The sequence below is a fragment of the Callospermophilus lateralis genome, chromosome 3 (genome assembly GCF_048772815.1).
Source record: "Callospermophilus lateralis isolate mCalLat2 chromosome 3, mCalLat2.hap1, whole genome shotgun sequence".
In the NCBI taxonomy this organism is placed as follows: Eukaryota; Metazoa; Chordata; class Mammalia; order Rodentia; family Sciuridae; genus Callospermophilus; species Callospermophilus lateralis.
In genome coordinates, this window is record NC_135307.1 from 148949273 (window position 1) to 148973098 (window position 23826).

At 38.4% G+C, this 23826-nt stretch overlaps 1 protein-coding gene across 2 annotated transcripts in view; it reads right to left on the reverse strand.

Moving 5' to 3' along the window:
• The window catches only part of Otud7a (OTU deubiquitinase 7A), a 126994-nt gene that overhangs the window by 78326 nt on the left and 24842 nt on the right, over positions 1–23826 (reverse strand). For both annotated transcript variants that reach the window (XM_076848875.1, XM_076848874.1), the window contains exon 2: positions 3848–4030. In XM_076848875.1, coding sequence (XP_076704990.1) covers positions 3848–4030 — 183 coding nt within the window. The remainder of the gene's footprint in view (positions 1–3847; positions 4031–23826) is intronic.

The window sequence follows — 23826 nt, forward strand, 5'->3', positions numbered from 1 at the left end:
TTTTATAGAGTGTGCTTTTAAGAGACACCGATGATATAAGACATTCTCTTGATGTGGCCGCCTGCAATCAAGAGACATGGTCAACACTACAAGTGTGAGGCTGTTGCTAGTGTAACCCGACACACTGTTTCACACTAAGCTATATTTTTATAAGTAGGATCACACTCTAAAATAATGAGAAAAAGGATACTATAGCAAAAACCAGTAACACACGTTAACAGTCACCTGTTATTCTTTATGCTTTTCTTTCTTTCTTTCTTTTTTTTTTTTTTTGGCAGTGCTGGGGACTGAACATGGGTTTTGCCCATGCTAGGCAAATGCTCTACTGCTGAGCCACATACCTAGCCCATCATATTATCCTTCCTTATCAAGTAACATGTAATTTAATATCAAATATCAATACTTGGTAATGATAATTAATGCATCATACTTTAATATGACTGGCAGTGAAATAGATCTGCTTACACCAGCATCACCACAAACACACTATTATTACATTGGCTGTGACATCAAAGGTGATTGGCGAAAAATTCTCAGCTCCATGATAAACTATGGGACCACCATTGTAGGTGTAGATTGTCGTCACCGAAATGTCAGTTTGTGACATGTGACTGCAAATATGAGCAAACAAAGAAGTTAATTACTTCTTTACAAAATATACAAAGGCAACAAAAAGAACCTAAATATGATTAAGGCCAAGTGGAGGTAGAAAGAGGGAAGGTAAGAGCACATGGATACACATGTATTTTTCAGGGTAAAATATAGTCGTCAACAAGTTTTTTAAAATCATAAAAAGAAAACCTAAATACAGGTTTTAGTAGATTAGAGGTAATGTTCATCCAAGTAAAAATAGAATGCATACTTTTGAGAAGTAGAAAAAATTAGAAAGAAACAAAAGATAGAAAAGAGAAAAGCACATGAAAAAGCTTGTCAAATAAAACATAAAACGTAAAGAAATACAGATATGAAGAAATTGAAAACTAAATAAACTAATGGTAAACTCAGTGAATTAAATTCCATACTTGAAAGACAAAGACTCTTGAATAATACAAAAAATATAATGATAAATAATCTTCAAGAACTACATTTACTATGAAAAGATAAGAAAAGTTTGAAAATAACTTAGAAAATGACATTCTAGGCAAATATGAACCAACGGAAAGCCAGGGTAATAGTGTAATATCAACAAGAACCGATTAAAGGATAAAATCTTTACATGAGACAAAGTGTCAACTTATATACTGGTAAAATAAGAACACTAGAGCAAGATGATCTAACACTTATAAAAACATGCATCTAACCATATAACCTCAAGAGAAATACAGAAAAAAGGATAAGATTAAGGGAGAAAAAAGATAATGCATATTATAATTTCTAACTCAATTGTGGATTTTTTTTAGACAACAGGGTAAGCAGTCAAAAGAGCCATCTAAGATAGCTTAGATAATGAAGCTGAACTACAGAAATGAAGACAACATTTACAATGATTTCGGAGGGTCTCCTTAACATGTGAGGACAAAACTGAACCAATTAGGTAAATATTAAAGAAGAATTCAAAATAATTTTAGATGATATGATTTTTATATATCTAGAAAACCCAATTCATCCCCTGGAACTCGTTGTTAATATTAAGAAAATTTACATAGGTGACTGAATAAAAGATAAGTAAAAAATGAGTTGCTTTTTCTATACCTAGTCTTAACAGTAAATGAGTACATGAAGAAGTATAATAATGTTCTGGAATGGGAGAAAAATATCACAAATGCCAATTATTCTTAATCCATTTTGTCCCATTGTCTTAGGTGTGATATATCTATTAAAAATCTAAATATATATGATATATAATCACTCAAAAGAATAAAATTATATATTATTTATGATATAATAATATTAACTAATATAATACTGAAGGTAAGCTCTAGCTTATTATTTGTAAGTTATTTTAATGCACCTGTATCATTTTGTTACAATGTTAGTAGAATTGAAAGCTTGGGACTTAAGGTTAAAATAAAATAAAATTTTATTTTAAAAACCAAACTGCCTAACAAACAAAATCAATTTCAATCACACTTGCAAATTCAAGGTTTATATGGCAGAAAACACATGCAAAAATAGTGAAAAATTTTGAAAAATAAATAAATAGGTTTGCTTTAGCAGAGAGTGATACTATATAAAACTATAAGTCAGAGGTAACAAGCTGGGCAGGCACATGGGTGAACAGGACAGAGTTCTGGAACCGATTCTGGTATATTTGGTAATTTAATATATATGGAATAGTTGTCATTTCAGTTCAGTGGATAAAGGATGCTTTGTTCAATAAAGATGCTTGAATAATTCAACCTCATTCCAGAAGAAATCAGAACAAAATCCTCTGCTATTATTTATAGAAATTTCAAACTGATGAAAAGACCTGAAGAATGAAATTTGAAAACAAACATTATTGGACAACGTTGTGGTGACTTTATATTCCAGGAGACTTTCTAAAGCAAGAGAGGAGCTCTCTATCCATGAATATATAATAATGTAGACATTCTGAATGCCAAAGAGTTCTGTAAACAAAGTCATAAGGCAAGTGATCCTGTGGGACACACACATATTAATACATATGTGTTGCAGGCTTCATTGAAGAGAAAGCTACAAGTTGATAAGGAAAAGCAAACCAATCAAAGGAAAAATGGACTAGATATGCAAACAGGTAGGATGCATAATGGAAAACCAAACTAACAAACAAATTTTGAGATCAAGCTTAAAATAAGACACCACTTTTCACCCTTGAGAACAGAAACACAGGTAAAATCATAGCAATAACTTCCAGTGCTGGCTAGCATGAGGGAGACACTCAAATTCACACAAAGCAAGCCTAAATGTTTTTAGAAAGAAATCCTAATATTATTAAGCTAAAAACATACATATGTTTGTATGCCTGCCCACACTGGAATGCTAACCTACAAATAGAAAAACACCAGCATGGACTGAGGAGACATCTCTGTTGGTAGAGTGTTTGCCTAGCACACAGGCCCTGGGTTCAATCCCCAGCACCACCACCACCACCACAAAAAAAAAAAAAAAAAAAAAAAAAAAAAAAAAAAAAGCTTACCAGCATATAAGATTTACAAGTATAAAGCTAGTTATTTACACATTGCTTATAGAGGTGAAAATGGACAACAACCAAAAAAACCCAAATGAAAACCTGGATGACCATTTATATAGGTCTAAAAATTATACTACAGAGTAAAATTTAGCTATTAAAAGAATATGTTCATGATTTATTGCTCAGGAAATAAGCACTTTGCAGTATACGATATGCATTTTACTCTGATGTGTTTGCCTTTTGAACATACCTAGCAGACCTGGATGATGAGTAGTTATTACTCTGGTAAGATTTGGGAATTAGAAGAAAAAGTTTCCTTTTATATTGCCATATTCTTCCTTTGTTACAATAAGCATATCTTACTCTTGTAATGAAAAAAAAAAAAAGAATAATAGAGAAGTTGAAGCACAGGGAACAATGAACATGATGTTGAACAGAGTTGAAGACCAAGCTGCTTGGGAAATAATTGAAAGAACTACAGATGTTTGGTCTGGAAAAATCAGGACTCTAGGAGGAATGCTAGTCTTCAATCTCTTAAAAGACTTGTTTTTCAAAGGAAAGGAATTGGATTCACATTCCTGCTTTTGGAGGCAGAGGTAACAGCTTTGGATGTACACTGTGAAGACATTTCAGCCCACCAAGAGGAAGGATGTACTGAGGGTCCAATTTATTTGCAGCAGGGAACTGATGATCTGGCTATTCTTTGGAACCCCAATCTACCTGCAAACCATGGTGCACCACTCCAGGCAGCTGTACCTTGGGCAATGTCGTCCTGCCTCTGCAGGCAGGGCCGCTCCACCTTGTGCCCAGGCTGGGGCAGCTCCCGCTCAGGCTGCTTGGGGCACCTCCCTTCATTGAACACATGTGGCAGGTTGGCTGTGTGCACCTGTCGGAGTTGCTCATAGTCGCTTAGAGCAGCTGTCAGGTCCCAGTTTTTGCCTATGGATTAGAATGACAAGAATTATTATTAAGACTATTAATGCATGAATAATGATATCATTGTAGAAAAGAACCATGGCAAGAAAGGGTGCCCATTAGTGCATTAACTAATGACTTTCTCACCAGTAGTTCTCATTTTTCAAGGGGGTAATTGTCTTCTGCAGTCTTTGAAAGTAGAATTTTTTACTCACAAATGATGACCTGAAATATATGAATTTCTAGTCTCTAGTCTCATAGCCTCTCCCTCTCCCTCCCTCCCTCCCTCCCTCCCTCTCTCTCTCTCTCTCTCTCTCTCTCTCACACACACACACACACACACACACACACAAACACACACATTATATGCCTAATTACCCTATCCTATCCCCCTTTGAAAATGGCAAGGAAGAACATCAAAATGGCATGGCGTTGATTTGAGACACTTACAATGGAATCTGGAGGACTTGTTAAGCCACATACTAGGCACATGCCCACCCAGATAGATGCTGACCTTGGGGGCTGTGCTGGACCAGGACTCTGGAAGGAAGTTCACTAGCCTTTGTAATAGTTGTGAACTCTCCACCACCCTGCCAGAGGCTGAGATCCTATCCTATCCTTCTCTTAAAAACTCTTGTCACACCAGTCATGATTCCTGACAAAGTGAGGTAATGAATGCCCCATTTTGCATTCTAAGTTATAAAAGGAGCTCCAATATTCTAAAACCTTGGAGCATATTTTGAAGGCTACAAATTTGGTGTCTCCCATTCCAACCCTAATAAACCCCCAATAAATGTAATTTTTCTTATTTTTAATTAACTACCTTGATTTTCTCTTACTTGGGAGGAATAAAGCATAAAGTAAAAAAGAAACAGAATCCCAAAGTTTCTTTGTTTTTTTTTCTATTATTATTATTATTATTAATTTTAACCTTAACATGGGAAAAGCAGTAGCTTGGGAGATATTCCCTTCTTAACAGCCTTAGTCGCAGGCTCTGTGTGGGGAGAGATGCCCAGCTTAGTGCACGGGCTCACAACTCACAGTCCCTGCCCACCCAGGTGCTGCATTGACACTTCACAGTGTCTATAAAAATGGTAAAAGGTGGAAAGTAGAATCATTTGCAGTTGTCTCAGCTGTAATACATGGGAATACAAAGACAACGTTTAAAGTTGACATAGTAAATATACATGAAAGTGTGTTTAATGGTACAAAGCCAACAGTAAAATGGAGAAAAGATATTCTACTGATTTAAGAAGGGATTGTAGGAGAGAGAGAGTGAGGAGGGTATAGAAAGAAGACACAAACCCATTTCATTGAAGAATATCCTAGAGAATGAATTAATATCTCTAAAAAAGGAAATAGTATATTATGTAGACTTTTAGGAAGTAAACATTATTAATAAACATAATTTTTCTAAATAGCAGAAAATATTTTTACATAAAAAGCTAAGAGAACATGAAAGACATTTGAAATATTTTTATTGGTGCATTATAATTACAAACAATAGCGGGATTTGTTGCTACCTATTTGGACATGCACACAATATAACAATATAATTTGGTTAATTTCATTCCCTAATATCTCCCTTTCCTATTCTTACTCCTCTCTTCTGGTCCCCTTCTTCTACTCCATCATTCTACCTTCTATTTTCAGGAGATCCTTCCCCTACCACCTTTATTTGGAAATATTTACATATAGAAATAGAGAATATAATACAACTAGGACAAATAGCAATAAATTAAAGTAGGCTTAACATAACTATTCAAAGAAAAAGATGTTCACATGATCTCAGAAAGGAAAGACTAACTTTTGCTAAATATAAGAGACACATCTAGAGCAAAGTGACTTAGAAAGGCGACATCCAAAAGTGATGCTCATTGGTTTATCAGATCTACCAGACAGAGACAAAAACACCACCACAGAGAGCATCCTCTTGTACCAACACTGGAGGATTCAGTTCCCAAAGCATTAATGAAAATGGAGAAAGCAGTTTTATAAGGCGTAAGGTTCAATTTACAATAAAGATGTGTTAGTCATGTCTTTTATTTTCTGAACTTTATAATGCTTTTACATCTTGGAGTCTTGTTGACAGGGAGAATGTCCCCTCCAGGGTCAGTTAATTCCTAAAGACAGAAAGAGACTCCTCTGCAGGCCTGTGAACTTTTATAGGCAACAATCAATCCAAAGCCCACAATCCCTAATTGGGCTCCTTCATTGGTCTGTTCCATTCTTGTCCAATATTCCCTGGCTCTAATCACCCAAGGGCCAGGTACCAACAACCTGAACAGTGCTACCCTTGGAGCCTGCTGAAATTATTAGACTAGCTGATTCTAAACCTGCGAATCCTGCCTTGCCCATTCCTCCCCCACAGAAACCATTAAAATGGCTTTGTCTGTGCTTTACCCTTACTCCCTCTTCCTCCTGACAGACCCTGGTGCTTCCCTGTGTGGCCCTGCCTGGTATGCTGTGCCTCCTGCTTCTAGGGAAAACTTCCTTTATGATACTTACTTCAGTGTCTGCATATCTAATTAAAACAAATTTCAGGTATATATGCAAACAGAAGACATGTGAGGTATAGATATCTGCTTACTATATTAAGAAGTAAAAATTACCAGAAGACTCTGAGATAAACACACTGACATACCTGCTACAGAGAGAATGTCATAGATAGCAGGACAGATTTTTTTTTTTTTTTTTTTCAGTGCTGGGTACGGAACCCAGGGCCTTGCACACATTAGGCAAGTGGTCTACCACTGAGTTACACCCCCAGGGTGCAGGATAGATTCCAATGCAGTCACAATCAACCTCCAAAACCTGGAGGCAAAACGACAAAGGCTTCATCTTTTCTTGTGCTACCCACTTACCATGCACTGGCCTAGCTCTGTGCCACCTTCTCACTCCAGGATTCAGGGTGATAGGTTGACCATTCTTCACTATGGCCTATCTTTTTGGAAGAGGGACAAAAAGCCAGGGAACATATTTTACCAATAGGAACACTCTGGTGCAGAAGTGACATCACTTCTCTAATAATCCATGACTAGAACTCATCAAAGGGTCCTATCTAACCCTGGGGGGCCAGGAAGGATGTCCTTCCATGTGCCCATAAGGGGTAGTCAGAGAGTAGGATAGTCTATGAACACTACTGATGATAAATACACTGGATATAAAATTAATATACTTGAATAAAAAAAGCCTTAATATGTCAACATAATGAAAGAATATTTCATTCATAGTGACAAAGATAAAACATTGAGGAATAAATTTAAATGTATAAAATAACATATGGGAACACTTATAATACTTCTGAAAGGCAGAAAAGTAAAACTGCATGTGCTGTGTCCTTAGTTTTTAAGCCTCAATATCATAACCTCTTCTTAAGATAACATATGATTCCAACATAAATAGTATTTTTTTCCTTTAGAATCAGACATGCTCATTTTAATGTTCATTTGGAAAAATATGCTAAAATAACCAGGTAATGTTTGAAAAAGAAGAGCAAAGAGAGGAGATGGATGCTCCCAGACACTGAAGCTCACTCTGCCGCCTTAGTACCTGGTCTATCCCTCAGGATCGGACACAAGGGAGCTACTGAAGAGCTCCAGAGACTCAATTACATGCAGAATGTCAAAACACAAATGCTGATGGGGACAAATTTTTGTAACTCATATCACATACAAGAGGCTTATTTCTGAACTAGGTCAGTTCCCAGAAAAATCTATGGAGGAAATTCACAGACAGGAAGCTTGTGGGAGGTGAAGTTGGCAATGGCTGCTGACCCACAGGGACATGCAGAGCCTCTGCCAAGTTTGTGGGCAGTGCAGAGCGGGGATGGCTCCTCACCTGGGTCCACACAGAGACATGAGGTCCAGCATTTACACCAGATGAGAAACAGTCTCTGAGATGGGTATAATCCCAGGAAGAACCTTGGGCCAGGTAACTTCTTTGTCTGGGGGAAAACGCTGATGAGGGACCGAGCTGTGGGCCATCAGCAACACCTCTCCCAACTCAGGCTGGGAGGCCTGGGTTCCTCAATGAGGGATCTGAGCTCTGGAGAAAACATCACAATCTCTGCTTTTGTGAGTGTGTATGTGTGTGTGTGTGTTGTCCAGAAACAAACAAATAAAAATTAACAAAATCTTTTGATTTTGAAATAATTTGAATGAATTGGCTATCTAAAACCAATAGTTAAAAAAGTTTTAAAACTTAAAAATAAGGAAAGTTAAGATCCTAAGTATATTAGGTATAATAGAAGGGGAACTTTTTCATAATATTGAGTTGGTCACATTGCCAGAAATAAAAGAAATAAAAACTTCATTCGTATATTTTTTCAGGCAACAATTTTGGATTCTATAGCTGTTAAATACAGACAAAGAGTTCATGGAAAAATAACAAATGGCCCCTAAACACAGAAAAGATGCTTATAATTTCATCCACTAAAAGATATGCAAATTACAAATACACGGAAAAACCATTTTACAGATATCTTAATGGCAAAAAAGCAAAAGTTGGCAACCCACCTGGTTACCAGTCTGGATAAAACAGGCTTGCACATCCATTTGCTGGTGGCAGTGCACATTATAAATCCCAAGACAGGTACTTTGATAGTATTCATCAAAGATACAAATGTTTTTATCCATGGCCCAGAAATTCCATTTCTGGGAATTTATCCTACAGAAATACCTGTATATATGTATACATGAAAATGAAGTATGTGCAATGTCATTGCAGCATTGTTTATAATGGCAAATAATGGAAATAAGCCAAGTGCCCACAGAAAGAATATTTAAGTACACTAGAGTATGTGTTTCCTGACACAGTGTTATGCTAGTGTATGAAAGAATGAGGAAGCTGCATGGAAGGATAGTTAGCTTACATTAAGGAGTAAAAATATTTATAATCTTATCTTGGAGTAAAGACAGAAATACGTACATATTCATTTTATACACACACACACACAACACATAAATATATGTATATGTGCATGCATATGTATGTGTGTGTATATATATATATTTGTTAATATCTGTATTTGTAAATGTATATATACACATGTATAGATACTTATATTTGCACATGCAAATGCTGGAAGAGTAAATAAGAAAGCAACACAGGTGGTGACCCAGGGGTCAGGGAGCAGTGGGCACAGAAGACAAAAAGAGGGCAGTATTTTCAATGTCTTCTTTTGATTTTGAAATAATTTAAATGAATTAGCTATCTAAAATCAATAGTTAAAAAAAGTTTTAAAACTTAAAAATGAGGAAGGTTTAAAATCCCAAGTATATTAGGTATAATAGAATGGGACCTTTTTCATAATATTGAGTTGGTCACATCGCCAGAAATAATAAAAAAAACCCACTTCATCCATATATTTTTTCCAGCAACAATTTTGGAGTCTATAACTATTAAATACAGGCAGAAATACAAAGAACCAGTTGAAATAACTGATCTCTAAACCAGTTGATATTGATAATGTTAGTACTAATTAGCTTATTTTTATAGAAATATGGAAAAGGAAATTATCCCAAAGTTTGTCCAAACTAATCTTCTAGTAGGTCATAGGCCACTGCATGCTTGTGTATTCTGAACTGAAATGAGGTTACTGATATTTTGTTTAAGAATTTTTAATAGAGAGCACTAAAAATTATTGGTGTCATTTTGTATTCCATGGCTAAATCTAGTGGCTAGAGTATGCAGTATATGTGGAAGGACAAGAGATTTGTGTTTGCTTTTTGACCCTCTATAACATAGATTTTGTGCACATCACTCTACTGACAACAGTTATTTCCAAAGTCTTGGCTGCCATTCAATATAGCTAACTTCTACTACCTTTTTGATTCTCCTTTTTTTTTTAGAGAGAGAGAATGAATTTTAATATTTATTTTTTAGCTTTCGGCGGACACAACATCTTTGTTTGTATGTGGTGCTGAGGATCGAACCCGGGCCGCACGCATGCCAGGCGAGCGCGCTACTACTTGAGCCACATCCCTAGCCCCTCACTCTCTTCTTATTTATTCCAAGAGAGCACCCTCTCCTAATCATCCTCTTATGTCAAAAGGCTGCTCTAGTACTTTCTATTTAATAGTGTCTCCTCCTTCTTTACCTCTGGATGTTGTCATTCCTTAGAGCTCAGATCTGAACCAGATTCTATTGGGAAGCATTTGAAAGCATTTTTTTTTTTTTAACGTCTGACTTAAAAGCATGCAGATCGAAGAGGAGAGCTGACTTATGCTGTTCTGATTTATGCTGTTCGTCCCCGTGGTTACTACCTTGAAAGTTGACATGGTACCTGGAGCTGTGGCAACCATCTTGTAAACATGAAGTAACAAGCATGGTCTGCTAGGCCACTAGCCAAGAACAGTTTGAATGAAAATAAACAAAAAAACCTGAATAAGAGTCTGGATGAATTCTTGGCAGTAGTCACCTCTTCTTTTATTGTCAGAAAAGAAGTATGTATATATGTATGTATGGATGTATATGGGCGCGCGTGCACACACACACTCACTCACACACACACACACACACACACACACACACACATTCAGATGCATCAAAATCTACCTGACCAGGAACTGACTGTAATATTCCAACATGGAATATTACTCATCCATTTAAAAAGAACTAGTGTACATATATAATAGATTTGGGGAGATTTCAGGGAAGGACTGCTAAGTAAGAAGGGTAGTATGCTGCAAAGTATGCTCAGTGCAATCCAGTCTAGCAAATCAAAGTGAACCCAGTCCTGTTTGACCCATGCTATGTTGTACCATGGTCAATTTTGTACCATTGAAGCATTTATCTAACCCCATCCCCTATCTCTACTTGCTGGCAGCTGACTCTTCCCAGAATCCTCTGGCTCTCAATTTATTTCCAGTGACACCCTCCAGCAAGGGATACTAGTGTAAGATCTGGAATGTGGAAGAGATCAGGCTGCTTTTCTATGGAAGCAGTTGCAAGCACATAACTAGGCAAAGAGCAGATATGAGATTTGATGTAGGTTCCAACAAACTCCTGTGAAACATCTGCTTTGGGAATCTAAGCCACTGAGTCAGTGGTGGTAGAGGTGTCCCTTGGGACTCCCAAGGATTCCTCAATTTCCAGTGAATGCCAGCGAACTTTCTGTTGGTAGCAAGGCTTTTCCATATTCCTGTATTTGCCCTGGTTGTGAAAACCTCATGTTCCCCTTTCTCCTTGGAAGACATCTAGAGCAGCTTCTATTTCCTTGAACAAATGCTGATGGATATAGAACATGGGTCTGTAAATGGTTTCAGAAAAACAGAGATGAGATGAGATCCCTGATGATGGAAAGAATGGCACAGAACTTTGGGGACTTGCCCTTCTGGAAAGGAAAAAGCGAGAGATGTGCTTTTATCTGAGCTCCAGACTTGACTGTGGAGCAAGAGTTTCCTCGACCTCCCTTAAGGAACCGCTTAGCTCTTCCAGCTATGGTGGCATTGATTCCAAAAGCTGACATTTTTGATATTGCAAGTTGCAGAATCATACAAGTTGAACTCAAAGCCTGTCTAGATCTCCTGTGAACACAGTAGGACTGTGATCAAGTCAACTGGATGGGATCCCAGGAATGCTGAGGTTGGTTCTGAGCAACCTGAAGACCTCAAATCCTCATCATCCTGAGCTCCTCTGGATGAGCAGAAGAGTCCCTTATCACTTGTCTGGCTAGCATCTCCTTGTCTGAAGGCCTGGTAAGGACCACATCCGAGCAGATGTATGATGAGAAGATAACCAAGTCACCTTAAAGCCTAGCATTTTTTTTTCTTGGTTACCAGATCCATAACTAGGAAGACAGGAAATATCAGACACTTTGAAAGAATACCCAGTTTTTTTTTCCAGTAAAAATATGAAAAATGTATAGGAGTAGATTTACAAATGTTAAACCAGGACTTTTCCTGCATAGCACCAGAAGAAACTAAAGCTGAGCTCTTTAGATATAAAGTTCTGGGTGCTGGCAGGGGGTGGGGGGATGGCAGACGCAGTGGATGAAAATGTTACACACTTGTCACCAGATTCTTCAAAGGGCAGAGTTTCAGATCATGAGAGTTTATTTATTTCTTGCTTAGTTACTTATCTACTGGTATACATGAATCCCTTGTGCCCCTTTCCCGTCTTTGCCATAGGGCATAAGGTAGACAAGCAGGGATGGAGTTGTTAATTTACAGCTCTTTAAGTCACAGTTTACCAGAGTTGGGCTATGATCAAGCCAGGTGAAGAAGGAACAAAACTTAAGAAGGATTTATTGACTTTTAGGATTCTGTATCTTCCCTTTTTGGTGAAAAGTGAGTGCATCTCTTGAGGTTAGTGAGATATGAGGTCATTGCTCTTGCTTGCTAGTCTAAATATGGGTCCAAGGATATGGATGGATGAGGACATGACAAAAAATGTGGGTAGCGCTAGAGACCTCTTACCAACTGGACCACTGTCCTTCTTGTGTCCTCCCCTTACGCCATTCTCGTCTGTGTAATTCAGGAGAAGCCTGGAATGGCACTTCCCAGATTGGTTTTCTGATAAGTTCCAAGTTTCTAAATGAAAAGTGCTTCTGCACTATTTGGAAGGCAGCAAGAGAAGCCACCACACTCTGAGGTTAGCAGGGAGAAGCAACAGCTTCTAGATGAACTTCAGGGAATCCCTGATATGATTTGATGCTGGAATCTATATCAAATCTCATATCTGCTCCATTACTGAGATGGTGACAGTGGCTTTGATTGTGAGTCACAGCTGATTCCAGTAGAGTGCCTGCAAATGACCTGCCTTGCAGCTTTGGTTCAGTAGAAGGCCGGCAGTGGCAGCATGGCCACTCTGGATTCCCCAAGGTTGAGTACAACTTGTCAGTCAACTGCCTCTATTCCAGGCTTGCCTGACCTTCACTCCTCCAGACCTCCCAGTGGTGCTACAAGCTCCTGACTAAATGGAAACCCTACTCATTTGCAAACCTAAAGTATTTTGGGTTCTTAACAGGACCCTGGCTGTAATCATATATGAATCCACATATGTATACAGTTGTCTCTCCCCCAGTATCCATGGGGGATTGGCTCCAGGACCTTTGCAGATACTAAATTCTATGGATGGTCAATTCCTTTACATAAAATGGTGTAATATTTGCATGTAACCTACATACATTCTCCTGTATACTTTAAATCATATATAGATGTCTTATAATGCCTATCACAATGTAAATGCTATGTAAATAGTTGTTACACTGTATTTTATTGACAAGAAAAAAGTGTGTATATGTACAGTGCAGATGGAAATTTTAAAAATATTTTCTACCTGAGGTGGTTGAATCCATCGATGCAGAACCCATGGGTACAGAAGGCTGACTGAACATTAAATCTATTTGTGTGTGTGCACATATGTGTCTGTAGATTAATATTTGAGCTTGAATAAAAATATGGGAGGATATATACTAGGTTATTAATATCGGATTCCAAGAGCTGGTAGTGATATGGGAAAGAAGACAGGATGAGCCCAGAAAAAGAGAAGACTTTTTCTAGAAATTAATGATTTTCTTAATCATTAATGCAAAATTACATATGTGAATGTATGTAAAACAGAAAAAGGTAGAAAGGGTTAGGGTAGGACTTGGTATGAATTCTGAAGAGAAAGGATGTGCTGGTTTAGTCTGTGAATAAGGGTCACCTGCCTGTTACTATTATGTGACTGTCATCTATCCCTCTGAGAGTGGATCCATTATTTATTTCCCACCATGATAGAAGGACCAAAGAAGCATAGGGAGATGGAGAAAGAAGACAAAAACTATGCATAAAGGGAAGACACAAAAGGTGAGAGTCAGCTTTTACAGTACATCTCTCTAAATGAATTGACTTGAAACTTAAATGAAAGTCTCAAATCTATACATACAATGTGAGCAGCTCAAATATCTATCTGTTCCAAATAAGGTTATGGTGTATCAAACAGCAAGTCCTAAAATGATTGAGAGCAGGATTTTCCATGTAAAAGTCCCTTTGCTGTAACACATGTATTGAGTCAGTGTACCCTGCAAATTCACCTATGAATCAGAGGCAGGGTGGCGGGGAGTGAGAAGGGCAGGTAGGTCCTGGCCACAGCCCAGCCTCGAGCTGCTTTGTGACCTTGGGCAATTTCAGTTTTCATCTTTTGTTTAGGTCCCTGTTTCAGCAACTTAAAGGAAACATGGTAGACATTCATCTATAAAGGGCACTCTAAATCTTAAGATTATAAAAGCAATAAAAAACAAGCTCTAATATAGGGTTCTATTGTTTTTCAGAGATCCAATTGGAAACAAAATAGAAGAGCCAGGAAAGCATCCTAGTCTTGAGTAGGCCTGGACTCAAAAAGCTGGATCCACACTCTTCACTATGTGTTAGCAATGACCACTGAGTCAAAGGACTTGGGTAAGGATGGGGGCGGAGCTGTCAGAGCAGGGGCATCGCCAGGCAGAATTCTGGCTTCATCTACCCTCTCTGTCGCAACCTAAGCCCTTCCATTACCATCTCCTTTGACCCTGTTCCCTCATTTCTAACACTCCAGTGACATCACCCTTAGAATTAGCACCAATAACCAGAACTCTACCAACCCTCATATGGAACATTCAGCATTGATCACTCCCTTCTCCAACTATGCTCTTGGCAGCTGAGACACATTACTGCTTTTCTAAAAATTAAAAGATATTTATTAACATGTATCAATTGCACATAGCAATGGGGTTCAATGTGATACTCACAAACACGTATACAGCATGCACTAATTAAATCCAATCTCCCTCTATCTAAAATATTCAGAAATCCCAACCTCTGGGTACAAAACCTAGAAAATGCCTGTACATTTGCCATAAGAACAAAGAGTCCTATTAAAAATGCATAGAGAAACTCTGTTCATAACAGCAGAAAAGAGATACAGGACAAAGGTTCAACAAAAGTAGAATGAACAAATGCATTTTTGTTTTACAAGCAACTAGATACTATGCAGCAAGGAAAAAGCAGTTAAACTTCATTCAACAATACAGATGAATTTCAGCAACATATCGCTGAAGAAAGAAGAAAGTTCCTAGAGATTCATACACTCTGGTTCCATTTACATAAAGTTCAAAGCATGTGATACTAAATAAAATATATTGAGAGAGAGAGACAGAGAGAGAGAGAGAGAGAGAGAGAGAGAGAGAGAGAGAGAGAGATACATGATTAAATACTAAAGAAAAGCCAGGGAAAAGAAAAGGTAAACACGGGAGTGGTAGCCTCCAAGGGGAGAGGCAGAAGAAACACGAAGGGATTTCAATGTTAATGATAAAAGCCCATCATTATATTCGCCACACCCTTTTAAAGGTGGTTTAAATTTGCAATATTAGAGGCTAAGGGTATAGTTCAGTAGTAGAGTGCTTTCCTGTACATATGAGTCCTTGAGTTCACTCTTCAGCCCTGCAGAAAACAAAACCTGCAATATTTTATAATTAGTTTTTTTTCTCTTCTTTTAGTACTAGGGATTGAACTCAGGGGCACTCAACCACTGAGCAACATCCCCAGCCCTATTTTGTATTTTATTTAGAGATAGGGTCTCATTGAGTTGCTTAGTGCCTCGCTTTTGCTGAGGCGGGCTTTGAATTCACAATCCTCCTTTCTCAGACTCCCAAGATGCTGAGATTACAGGCATGTACCACTGAGCCTGGCTTATAATTAGTTTCGATAAATATTATTTTGTATCATCTCAGTATTTAATAAATTCATGATCTAGGGTAGGTTAAGCTGTAGGTATCAGTAGAACTCTCCACCCCTCATCAACAGCAGAAAGAAAAAAAGATGATTTCTTCTTAATCATGGCAATTCAGGCTGGGAGTCTAGGGAAGTGGTGACTCTACTCCAGATAGTCATCCAGGGATCCAGGTGCTGTCTTCTAAATGTGACTTCCAAGGCTGTCCTGGGTAGCCACAGTTTGCTCAGCCAGAAGGAGGAAGAATCTAAAGGGACACTCTTTTCTCCCTTATTTTACTTCAGTCTCTTTCCAAACCTCATCTCCTCAGACAGGAGATGATGGGTCATGCACAAAAGTGTACATGCTGCTCTCTGTCATTTCACTGTGGGAATTTATTGAGTGGCTACTCTGGGCTTGGGCAATCAGGCCTCGTGGCCTGCTTAGGGAGAAGGAAGGGTGGGTTTCAATAAACAGCAAGATTTTTCTACCCCAAACACTGGAACATATATATGTATGTATGTATTGTATAGCATACATACACACAATACATATCTACACACGTGTTATACACGTATGTACATAAACGTACACAAAGAACTGAAAGAAGAGATCCTAGTCTAAAGAACTAGATCCTGAATGACTTTCATTTTCTCATTTTGTTTGTTTTTCTTTACTGAATTCCTACTAATGTTAAAGTATTCTCAGGGCCTGATTTTACCTGAATGGATGTAATTTGTTTGTCTAGCTAATAAATTGGCTCCTTTTTGTTTTGTTTTTAGAGAATATGAACATATCCAAAAACTAAAATAAACTGTGGACTCACCCATTTCAAAAAACTGCTTAAACACTAGCAAATAAATATAGTCAATTTTAGCATTGAGTGAGAACTATGTTCTGTTACTCTGCAAGGTAAATATTAAAGCTACCAATTTCAAAATAATGTGAAATATATATATATACATATATATATTAAATCAGTGTATTTTGTGATAAAAATAATTTTGAAAAAACTTTCGATCTGATCATCTACAGCAATAGAATAAAAGAAGACATTATAATTATATATTCATGGTAAATATTAACTCATTATTGACTTATTACACAAATGAAATTATTTTATTGCCCTACGACTATATAAGTGCACATGTACTTACAGTCTGAGAAACTCTACTTTTGGATCACACACCTTCTGGAGATTATAAACACAGTAACCTTAGGTATTTCTAGATGCTTGGGCTTTCCACGCTCAGAATGCAATTAATCTGAGTGATGATGAAAAATATATGGAGCATTATCTTCACAGCAGCTAAAGAAATAGCTAAAATGAACAGCCAAATCTATAAGAAAGGAAGTGTTCCAAAGCTGCACCTTAGGGAAGGCTAACTGCTTAGTGGCCATGGGCCTGCTCAGCAGACACTGATGAGGCTCCCAGCACATGCAGGCATCCCTGAGTGCTGCTGATATAAATATAAATAAAGACCTGTGTGTGCTTCTTTAGAGGCTGGTAAAGAAAGAGTTAAGACAGGCATGGAAAGAGCTGCTGTGCACTGGGGCAGTTGAGAGGTATGTACAGAGTGCAAAGAGTCTGCAAGGGGATGACACACCCCATTATTTGTGAATGAGGAGGAGGCTTTCCAAAAGAGGAGGAAGAAGAGCAGTGTGGAGGGAAAGCACACACAAGAGGCTTGCAAAACCACCATCTGACCAGTGAATTGCAGAGAGGTGTCGGGGGTTGGGGGAGATTTGGGTATGAACAAGGAAAAAAATATATGACCATGAGGTGGCAGTAGAACACACAAACTTTATGGGGGATGTTTCCCCAGGGTTGAGTGCTGGAAATTCACTCATTGAAGGAGACTGTTCAGGGATGACAGTGGAGGAGGGAGTTTGCTACTTAGAAGGGGAGGAGATATGGGAATTCTTCAGGGATAGACAGACGGAGAGAGAGCTCACATGTGATGGTTAACTTTTTGTGTCAACTTGTCTGGGCCACAGGGTGCCCAGATATTTGATAAAACATGATTTTGGGTGTATCTATGAGGGTGTTTCTGAAGGAGATTAACATTTGAATCTGTAGATTGAGTCAAGAAAATTGCCCTCCCCAGTGTGGGTGTGTCTCACCCAATTTATTGAAGGTCTGAGTAGAACAAAATGAATAAATAAGGGAAAATTCACTCTTTCTTCCTGACAATGAGAGTTGTCTTTCAGATTCAGATTATAAATTATACCATCAGGTCTCCTGGTTTTCCAGCTTACTGACTGCAGATCTCGGGACTTGAAAATCTTCATAAATGCATGAACCAATTTCTTATGGGTCTCTCTTTCTCCCTCTATCTTCCCCTCCATAATATATACATACATGTATGTATGTATGTATGTGCACATATAGATATCTCCTATTGCTGAGAACATAGGTTAACACATGTGAGCAGGTGACATCACTCAAAAGTGGAGTCTCCAGGTCAGAGAGCTCTAAAGGGCAACAGTGGTTTGTACTCTTATAACCACAAGGCTCTATCTTATCAACGACAAGCAAGATGCTGTGGAAGACTTAGCAGGCTATGCAAAACAGGAAGGCTCTAAATGGTTAAAACTCTGCTTTTTTAAAAAGCTATGTTTAAAACCTTTGTGCTGGGGTGTAGCTCAGTGGTAGCATGCTTGCCTCACATGCCAAAAACTCTGGGTTCAATCTAAAGGACTGAAAAAAATAAAAAGATATGTAAACATCTGAATTTGGGGCTGGCAGGATTTTAAGTTAATGGGTTCCAACCTACAGGGGAGAACAACTGAGCTAGGAGCCAACACAGAGCGCCTGTCTTGGTCTCATTTATATGAAACAAAGTCAGCAGGACAAAAATGATTCTCTCAGGTGGATTTATAGAAAATATATAATTTGATTTCAGAGTCTCGGATGGACTTTTTGAAAAAAATATAATTTGGTTTCAAAGAAAAATGATTGAATTCATTTAACTAGCTCACACCTAGTCACACTCTGCCTTCACCCTGATGTCTAAGCCAATTGTCTCAGGGGATGTGGAAACTTATTGGAATAAAATGTCATATTTAGAAAGCCATAATTAGCTTATGGTTTGATTTTCTTCTTATTGAGTTGAATCATCCTCTTTTAGCCAGCCCAAAGCTACTTACTGAAATCAGCATCAGCATCACTTACCCAGGTACTAGAGTCTGGATGTTGAATGTCTCCTAAAGGTCCTTGTGGTAAAGGACTGTCCCCATGGGGAGGGGTTTATTTGAGGTGGTGGGAATTTCTCTTAATGGGAGGTCTTCAGATCACTGGGAATACATTCTCAAAGGAGATTATGGAACTCTGGCCCCTTCCCTGCTCTCCTTTTGCTTCCGGACTGATGAGGCAAGTGGTTTTGCTCTACCCCATACTCTTACCATGATGTGTTGTCACAGACCCAAAACAATGAATAATCTATTATTGATTGGAGACTCCAAAACTGTGAGCCAAAACATATCTTTTCTCTTTAAAAACTAATTACCTCAAGTATTTTATTGTAGTGATGGAAAGCTCACTGACACACCAAGTAAGATCTCTTGGTCTTTAATCTTAAAATAGCTTTACAAAGAATCCAAATATGGATTTTCATAAAGTCTAAGAAAGCTAAGTCAACCGTCAAATGAATTCTGTGTTGAAAATTAAAGTGTGCTCTGCTGAGATTGACAGCAGCCTTCTGAGGTGAGATTTACCAGGAACCCTCATTTCTAGAGGACAACCTGGCTGTGCACCCTGTACTATAGATCTTCATGGTGTTTAAGAAAGAAAACTATTCCTTTCAGTTAAGTTATTTCTGTTAAAAATTCCTCAGGCAGATTTTTAAAACTGAAATCAAATTAACTCCTGAAGATCTGAGAATTAAAAAATCACTTCATTTATATTGGATGTCTGCCAACCTGGCTTCCAGGAGGAATCTTAATTTTTAACTTCTAAAGAAAATCTTCCAGCTCTTTCCATCCAGTTCTACAAGGAAGTTCACCAACTGCGCTCTCTGTGTCTGTGTATCACAAGGATGATGATGGAGACTGCTATAAGCCACTGGAGTCCAGGCTTCACAAACCCAGGCTAGTGCCTTCCCTGTGGGACTAGGAACACTGAAGAGGACTTTGCCCTCCACAAAGGAGTCATCAGCTCAGACGTGGGTAGTCAACACATGACAGTCAGAAAGGCTGCTGGGTTCTGAGCATATTTTCTGCTTGTTCAGAGTAAAAGAAATACTGTTGTGAGTCTGTATTGACAAAACAGTGAAATCATACCCATGTAGTGATGAGGATTCAGGCAAGCTGTATCTACCCTCCTCTTCCCAGGTTCCCTAGGCAGAATGCCAAGAGAGGCAGGTGTGGGCAATGAGAGAGTTGGTACAGATTCAGAACCCACTGTGCTCAGTAAGGCCTGAGCATGAGGAGTCTGTGTCCACCCAGGAGGCCATGTCCTCCCTGTAGGTACTTCTACACAGAAGGCTACACCCATCTGGGAGCAGCATCGACCAAGCAGGAGGTCCACTAAGGAGGCTGCATCTCCCTAGGAGGTTATGTTTACCCAGCAGACCATGTCCCCACAGAGGCATATCTACCCAGGGGACAGTGTCTACACAGCGGGCTGTATCCACCCAAGAGGCTGAATCTATTCAGAAGGCTGTGTCCTCACAAGAGCCCATGTGTCCAGGAGGGTTCACCTACCCTGAAGGCTGTGCCCACTCAGGAGGCTGCATCATCCAGGAGTCTGAGTCTCCCCAGGATACATGTTCATGCACTCAGCAGAGATCCAGAGAGCACCCCGTCTCTGCTGTTGTAGTACTCTACTCACACAATGAATAGTTCCTTAGCAGGATGACTTTAGCAGAGACCACCCGCCGTCAAAAAAAAAAACAAACCAAAAAACAAAAACCAAAACAATAACAAAAAACCACGAGGAAGGGAGTCCTGCAGCTATTTGGAGGACAGCATTCTCAGTCACTAGAACAGCAAGGTTTAACTGTACTGTGGGTCTGTGCAATTGTAGTACCTACAGGTGAACCTGGAGGAGTGACTTTGCAGGGCTGAGGTAAGGACATGGGGTTTTATTTTGGAAGAGGTGAGGTCTTAGCTGCAGAGAGAAATACTCCAACATGTCTTTAATTTTTAAAATGTTCATGGTATAATTTGTAGACAGTGGAATGAATTCCCAGAACTGTAACCACCAGCACAATTGAGATTTAGACCCTGTTCTTTCCATCAGCATGGCTGTCTTGTCCTTTCTCAGTTGGCACCTCTGTCATTGCTGCTGCCTAACATGTTATCACATACTTAGTGGCTTAAAAAACATCAATGTATTATCTTATGGTTTTGGAGGCCAGATGTACAGAGCGCTCAGTGGGTTTGTGTTCTCTGAGTTCTTACAAGGTACAGTAATGGTTTCAGCAGGGCTGTGCTCCCTTCCTGGATGCTCTAGAAAAAGAATCAGCTTCTGCACTCCTTCAGGTTTGGTGGCTGGAGCACAGAGTCCCTGTTGCCTTTGCAAGCTACTAGCTGGAGGTCATTGCCAATTTCCAGAGGCCATTGGATCCTTAAGCTGTTGGTTCCTCAAGCTCAAAGTAGTGGAATAAGTCACCTTCACACTTCAAAATCCTCTGACCTAAATGTCCTCATCTCTTATTCTTCTGTTTTGTCTAAAGATCCCTGATGTTGCCTCGGACCCACCCAGATAATCGCTATTCTGTTTCATAATCAGCTGATCAGCAACTTGAATTCCATGTGCAGTCCCTTTGCAACATACAGTAGTCCTTCTTTATTTGTAGAGGATATATTCCAAGACCCTCAATAGATGCTGAAGCAACAGATAGTACCAAACCCTGTACATGCTATGTTTTGTTCTCACTGTAGATCTTAGAAACTTCAGCATGTGATTCCCCCAGGCCCCCGCCACTTCCTTATTAAGTAAAGAACTTTCACCGTTTCACTTATAGGAAATACCTATTGTTTCTCTTTGGCATATCTGAATCATCAGACTCACTACACTTACACTTCAAGACCATTACCTGCAATATGGTGACAGTTAATCTGATACTGAGCTACAAAGTGACTAATGGGTGGGTAATATATACGTCATGAATACACTAGACTAAGGGATGATTTATGTCCTAGGATGAATGAAGAAGGAAGAGGCAAGATTTTGCAATGCTTCTCAGAATATATGTAATTTAAACCTTATGAATTATTTTTTTAGAATCTCCCATTTAATATTTTGGGGCTGTATTAACTGCCAGCAACTGAAACCATGGAAAGAAAAACCATGGGTAATGGGAACTGCTGTACCTAGATCAGTATTTGAACACTGGGGAACAGAAATCTTAAGACACATCTATCTGACTAATTTGAGCATCTTTTCACGGGCTCATTAGTCATTTGTGTGTGTGTATGTATGTGTAAATATATATATATATATATATATATATATATATATATATATATATATATATGAGATTTATATTTTTATAATTAACTTGTAGTTCTTATTTATATATTCTAGATACAAGTGTTTCTTCAGTTATGTTTTATTACTATTAGTTCCCACTTTTTGAATTGCCTTTTTATTTTTACCACGGGTTTTTGATGAACAAAAATTCTTGGCTTTGAAGAAGTCCAATTTATCATTCATTTTCTGTTTTTTAGTTTTATTTTTCCTTTGTTTTTATTTTTGGGCCTCTTTATATTTGCCAATGAAAAACTACCCACTATGTGTTTAAGTGTATAAACAAATTACCAGAAACTAATTTACATGTATGGTAGAAGACAGGGCCAAAGTTAGTCTCTCCTTCCTCCCTGATTTCTTCCCTCTCCTTCTGCATTTCCTTCCTTCTTTCCTTCCTCTATTCTTCCCTTCTTCCCTTGCTTCTCCCTCCACTTTTGCTTCTTCCTTTTTAAATAAATTCTGTTTTACAGTTGCTCCAATCCTTATATTAAAAAGACATTTTCATTCTCTCGTGACTAAAATTTTTAAATATATTTTTATTTGTTCTTATTAGTTATAGGATAATGTATTTTGATGTATTATACATATGTGGAGTATAATTTCTCATTCTTCTGGTTGTACATAATGTAGAATTACATCGATGTGCACACAGGATAGTAATGTCTGCTTCATTCCACCGTATTTCCTATTCCCACCCACCCCCATTCCCTTCATACACCTTTGTCTAATCCAAAGTACTTCTATTCTTCCCTACACTTCCCTCCTTATTGTGAATTAGAGCTGTGTATTCGAGAAAACATTTGACTTTTGGTTTTTTTTTTTGGGATTGGCCTATTTCTCTTAGCATGATGCTCTCCAGTTCCACCCATTTACCAGAAAATGCCATGATTTTGTTCTTCTTTATGGCTGAGTAATATTCCAATGTGTGTGTGGGGGGTATAGAAGACACAGAGACAAACATACATAAATATAGTTACCTCATACTAAACAAAGGCATCAAAAATACACATTGGAGAAAATACAGCCTCTTTAACAAATGGTGCTGGGAAAACTGGAAATCCATATGCAGCAAGCCGAAATTAAACCCCTATCTCTCTCCTGCACAAAATTCAACTCAAAGTGGATCAAAGACTTAGGTATTAGATCAAAGACCTTGTGCTTAATAGAAGAAAATGTAGGCCCAAATCTACATCATGCCAGCTTAGGAACTGACTTCCTTAATAGACTCTTAAAGTTTAAGAAGTAAAATCAAGACTCAACAAATAGGATGGAATCAAACTAAAAAAAAAACTTCTTCACAGCAAAGGAATCAATCCAGAACGTGAATAGACCCTACATAACAGGAGAAAATCTCTTGGTGACTTTTAAAAAGTAAACTTACCATTTGGTATAAGTCTGTTTCAGGACTCTCTTTTGTTCCAGGATACACCTCTGGTTCATCCCATGCAAATATCACAGGGTTCTGATGACTACACCTGAGATCAGGTCCTGTAAGCCTTCCAGCTCTTCTCTCCCTCTGCAAAATTGTCTTCTCTAGGTTTTCAAAGAGTCAGTGTGATCCCAATCAAATTCCAGGACTCCCTTCCCAGCTCCTTGTTAGGACAAGCTGACTAAAATTTCATGGACATGACTTCTATTTTACATTTTAATCAGGTCCTTGTCTGAAGAGTGG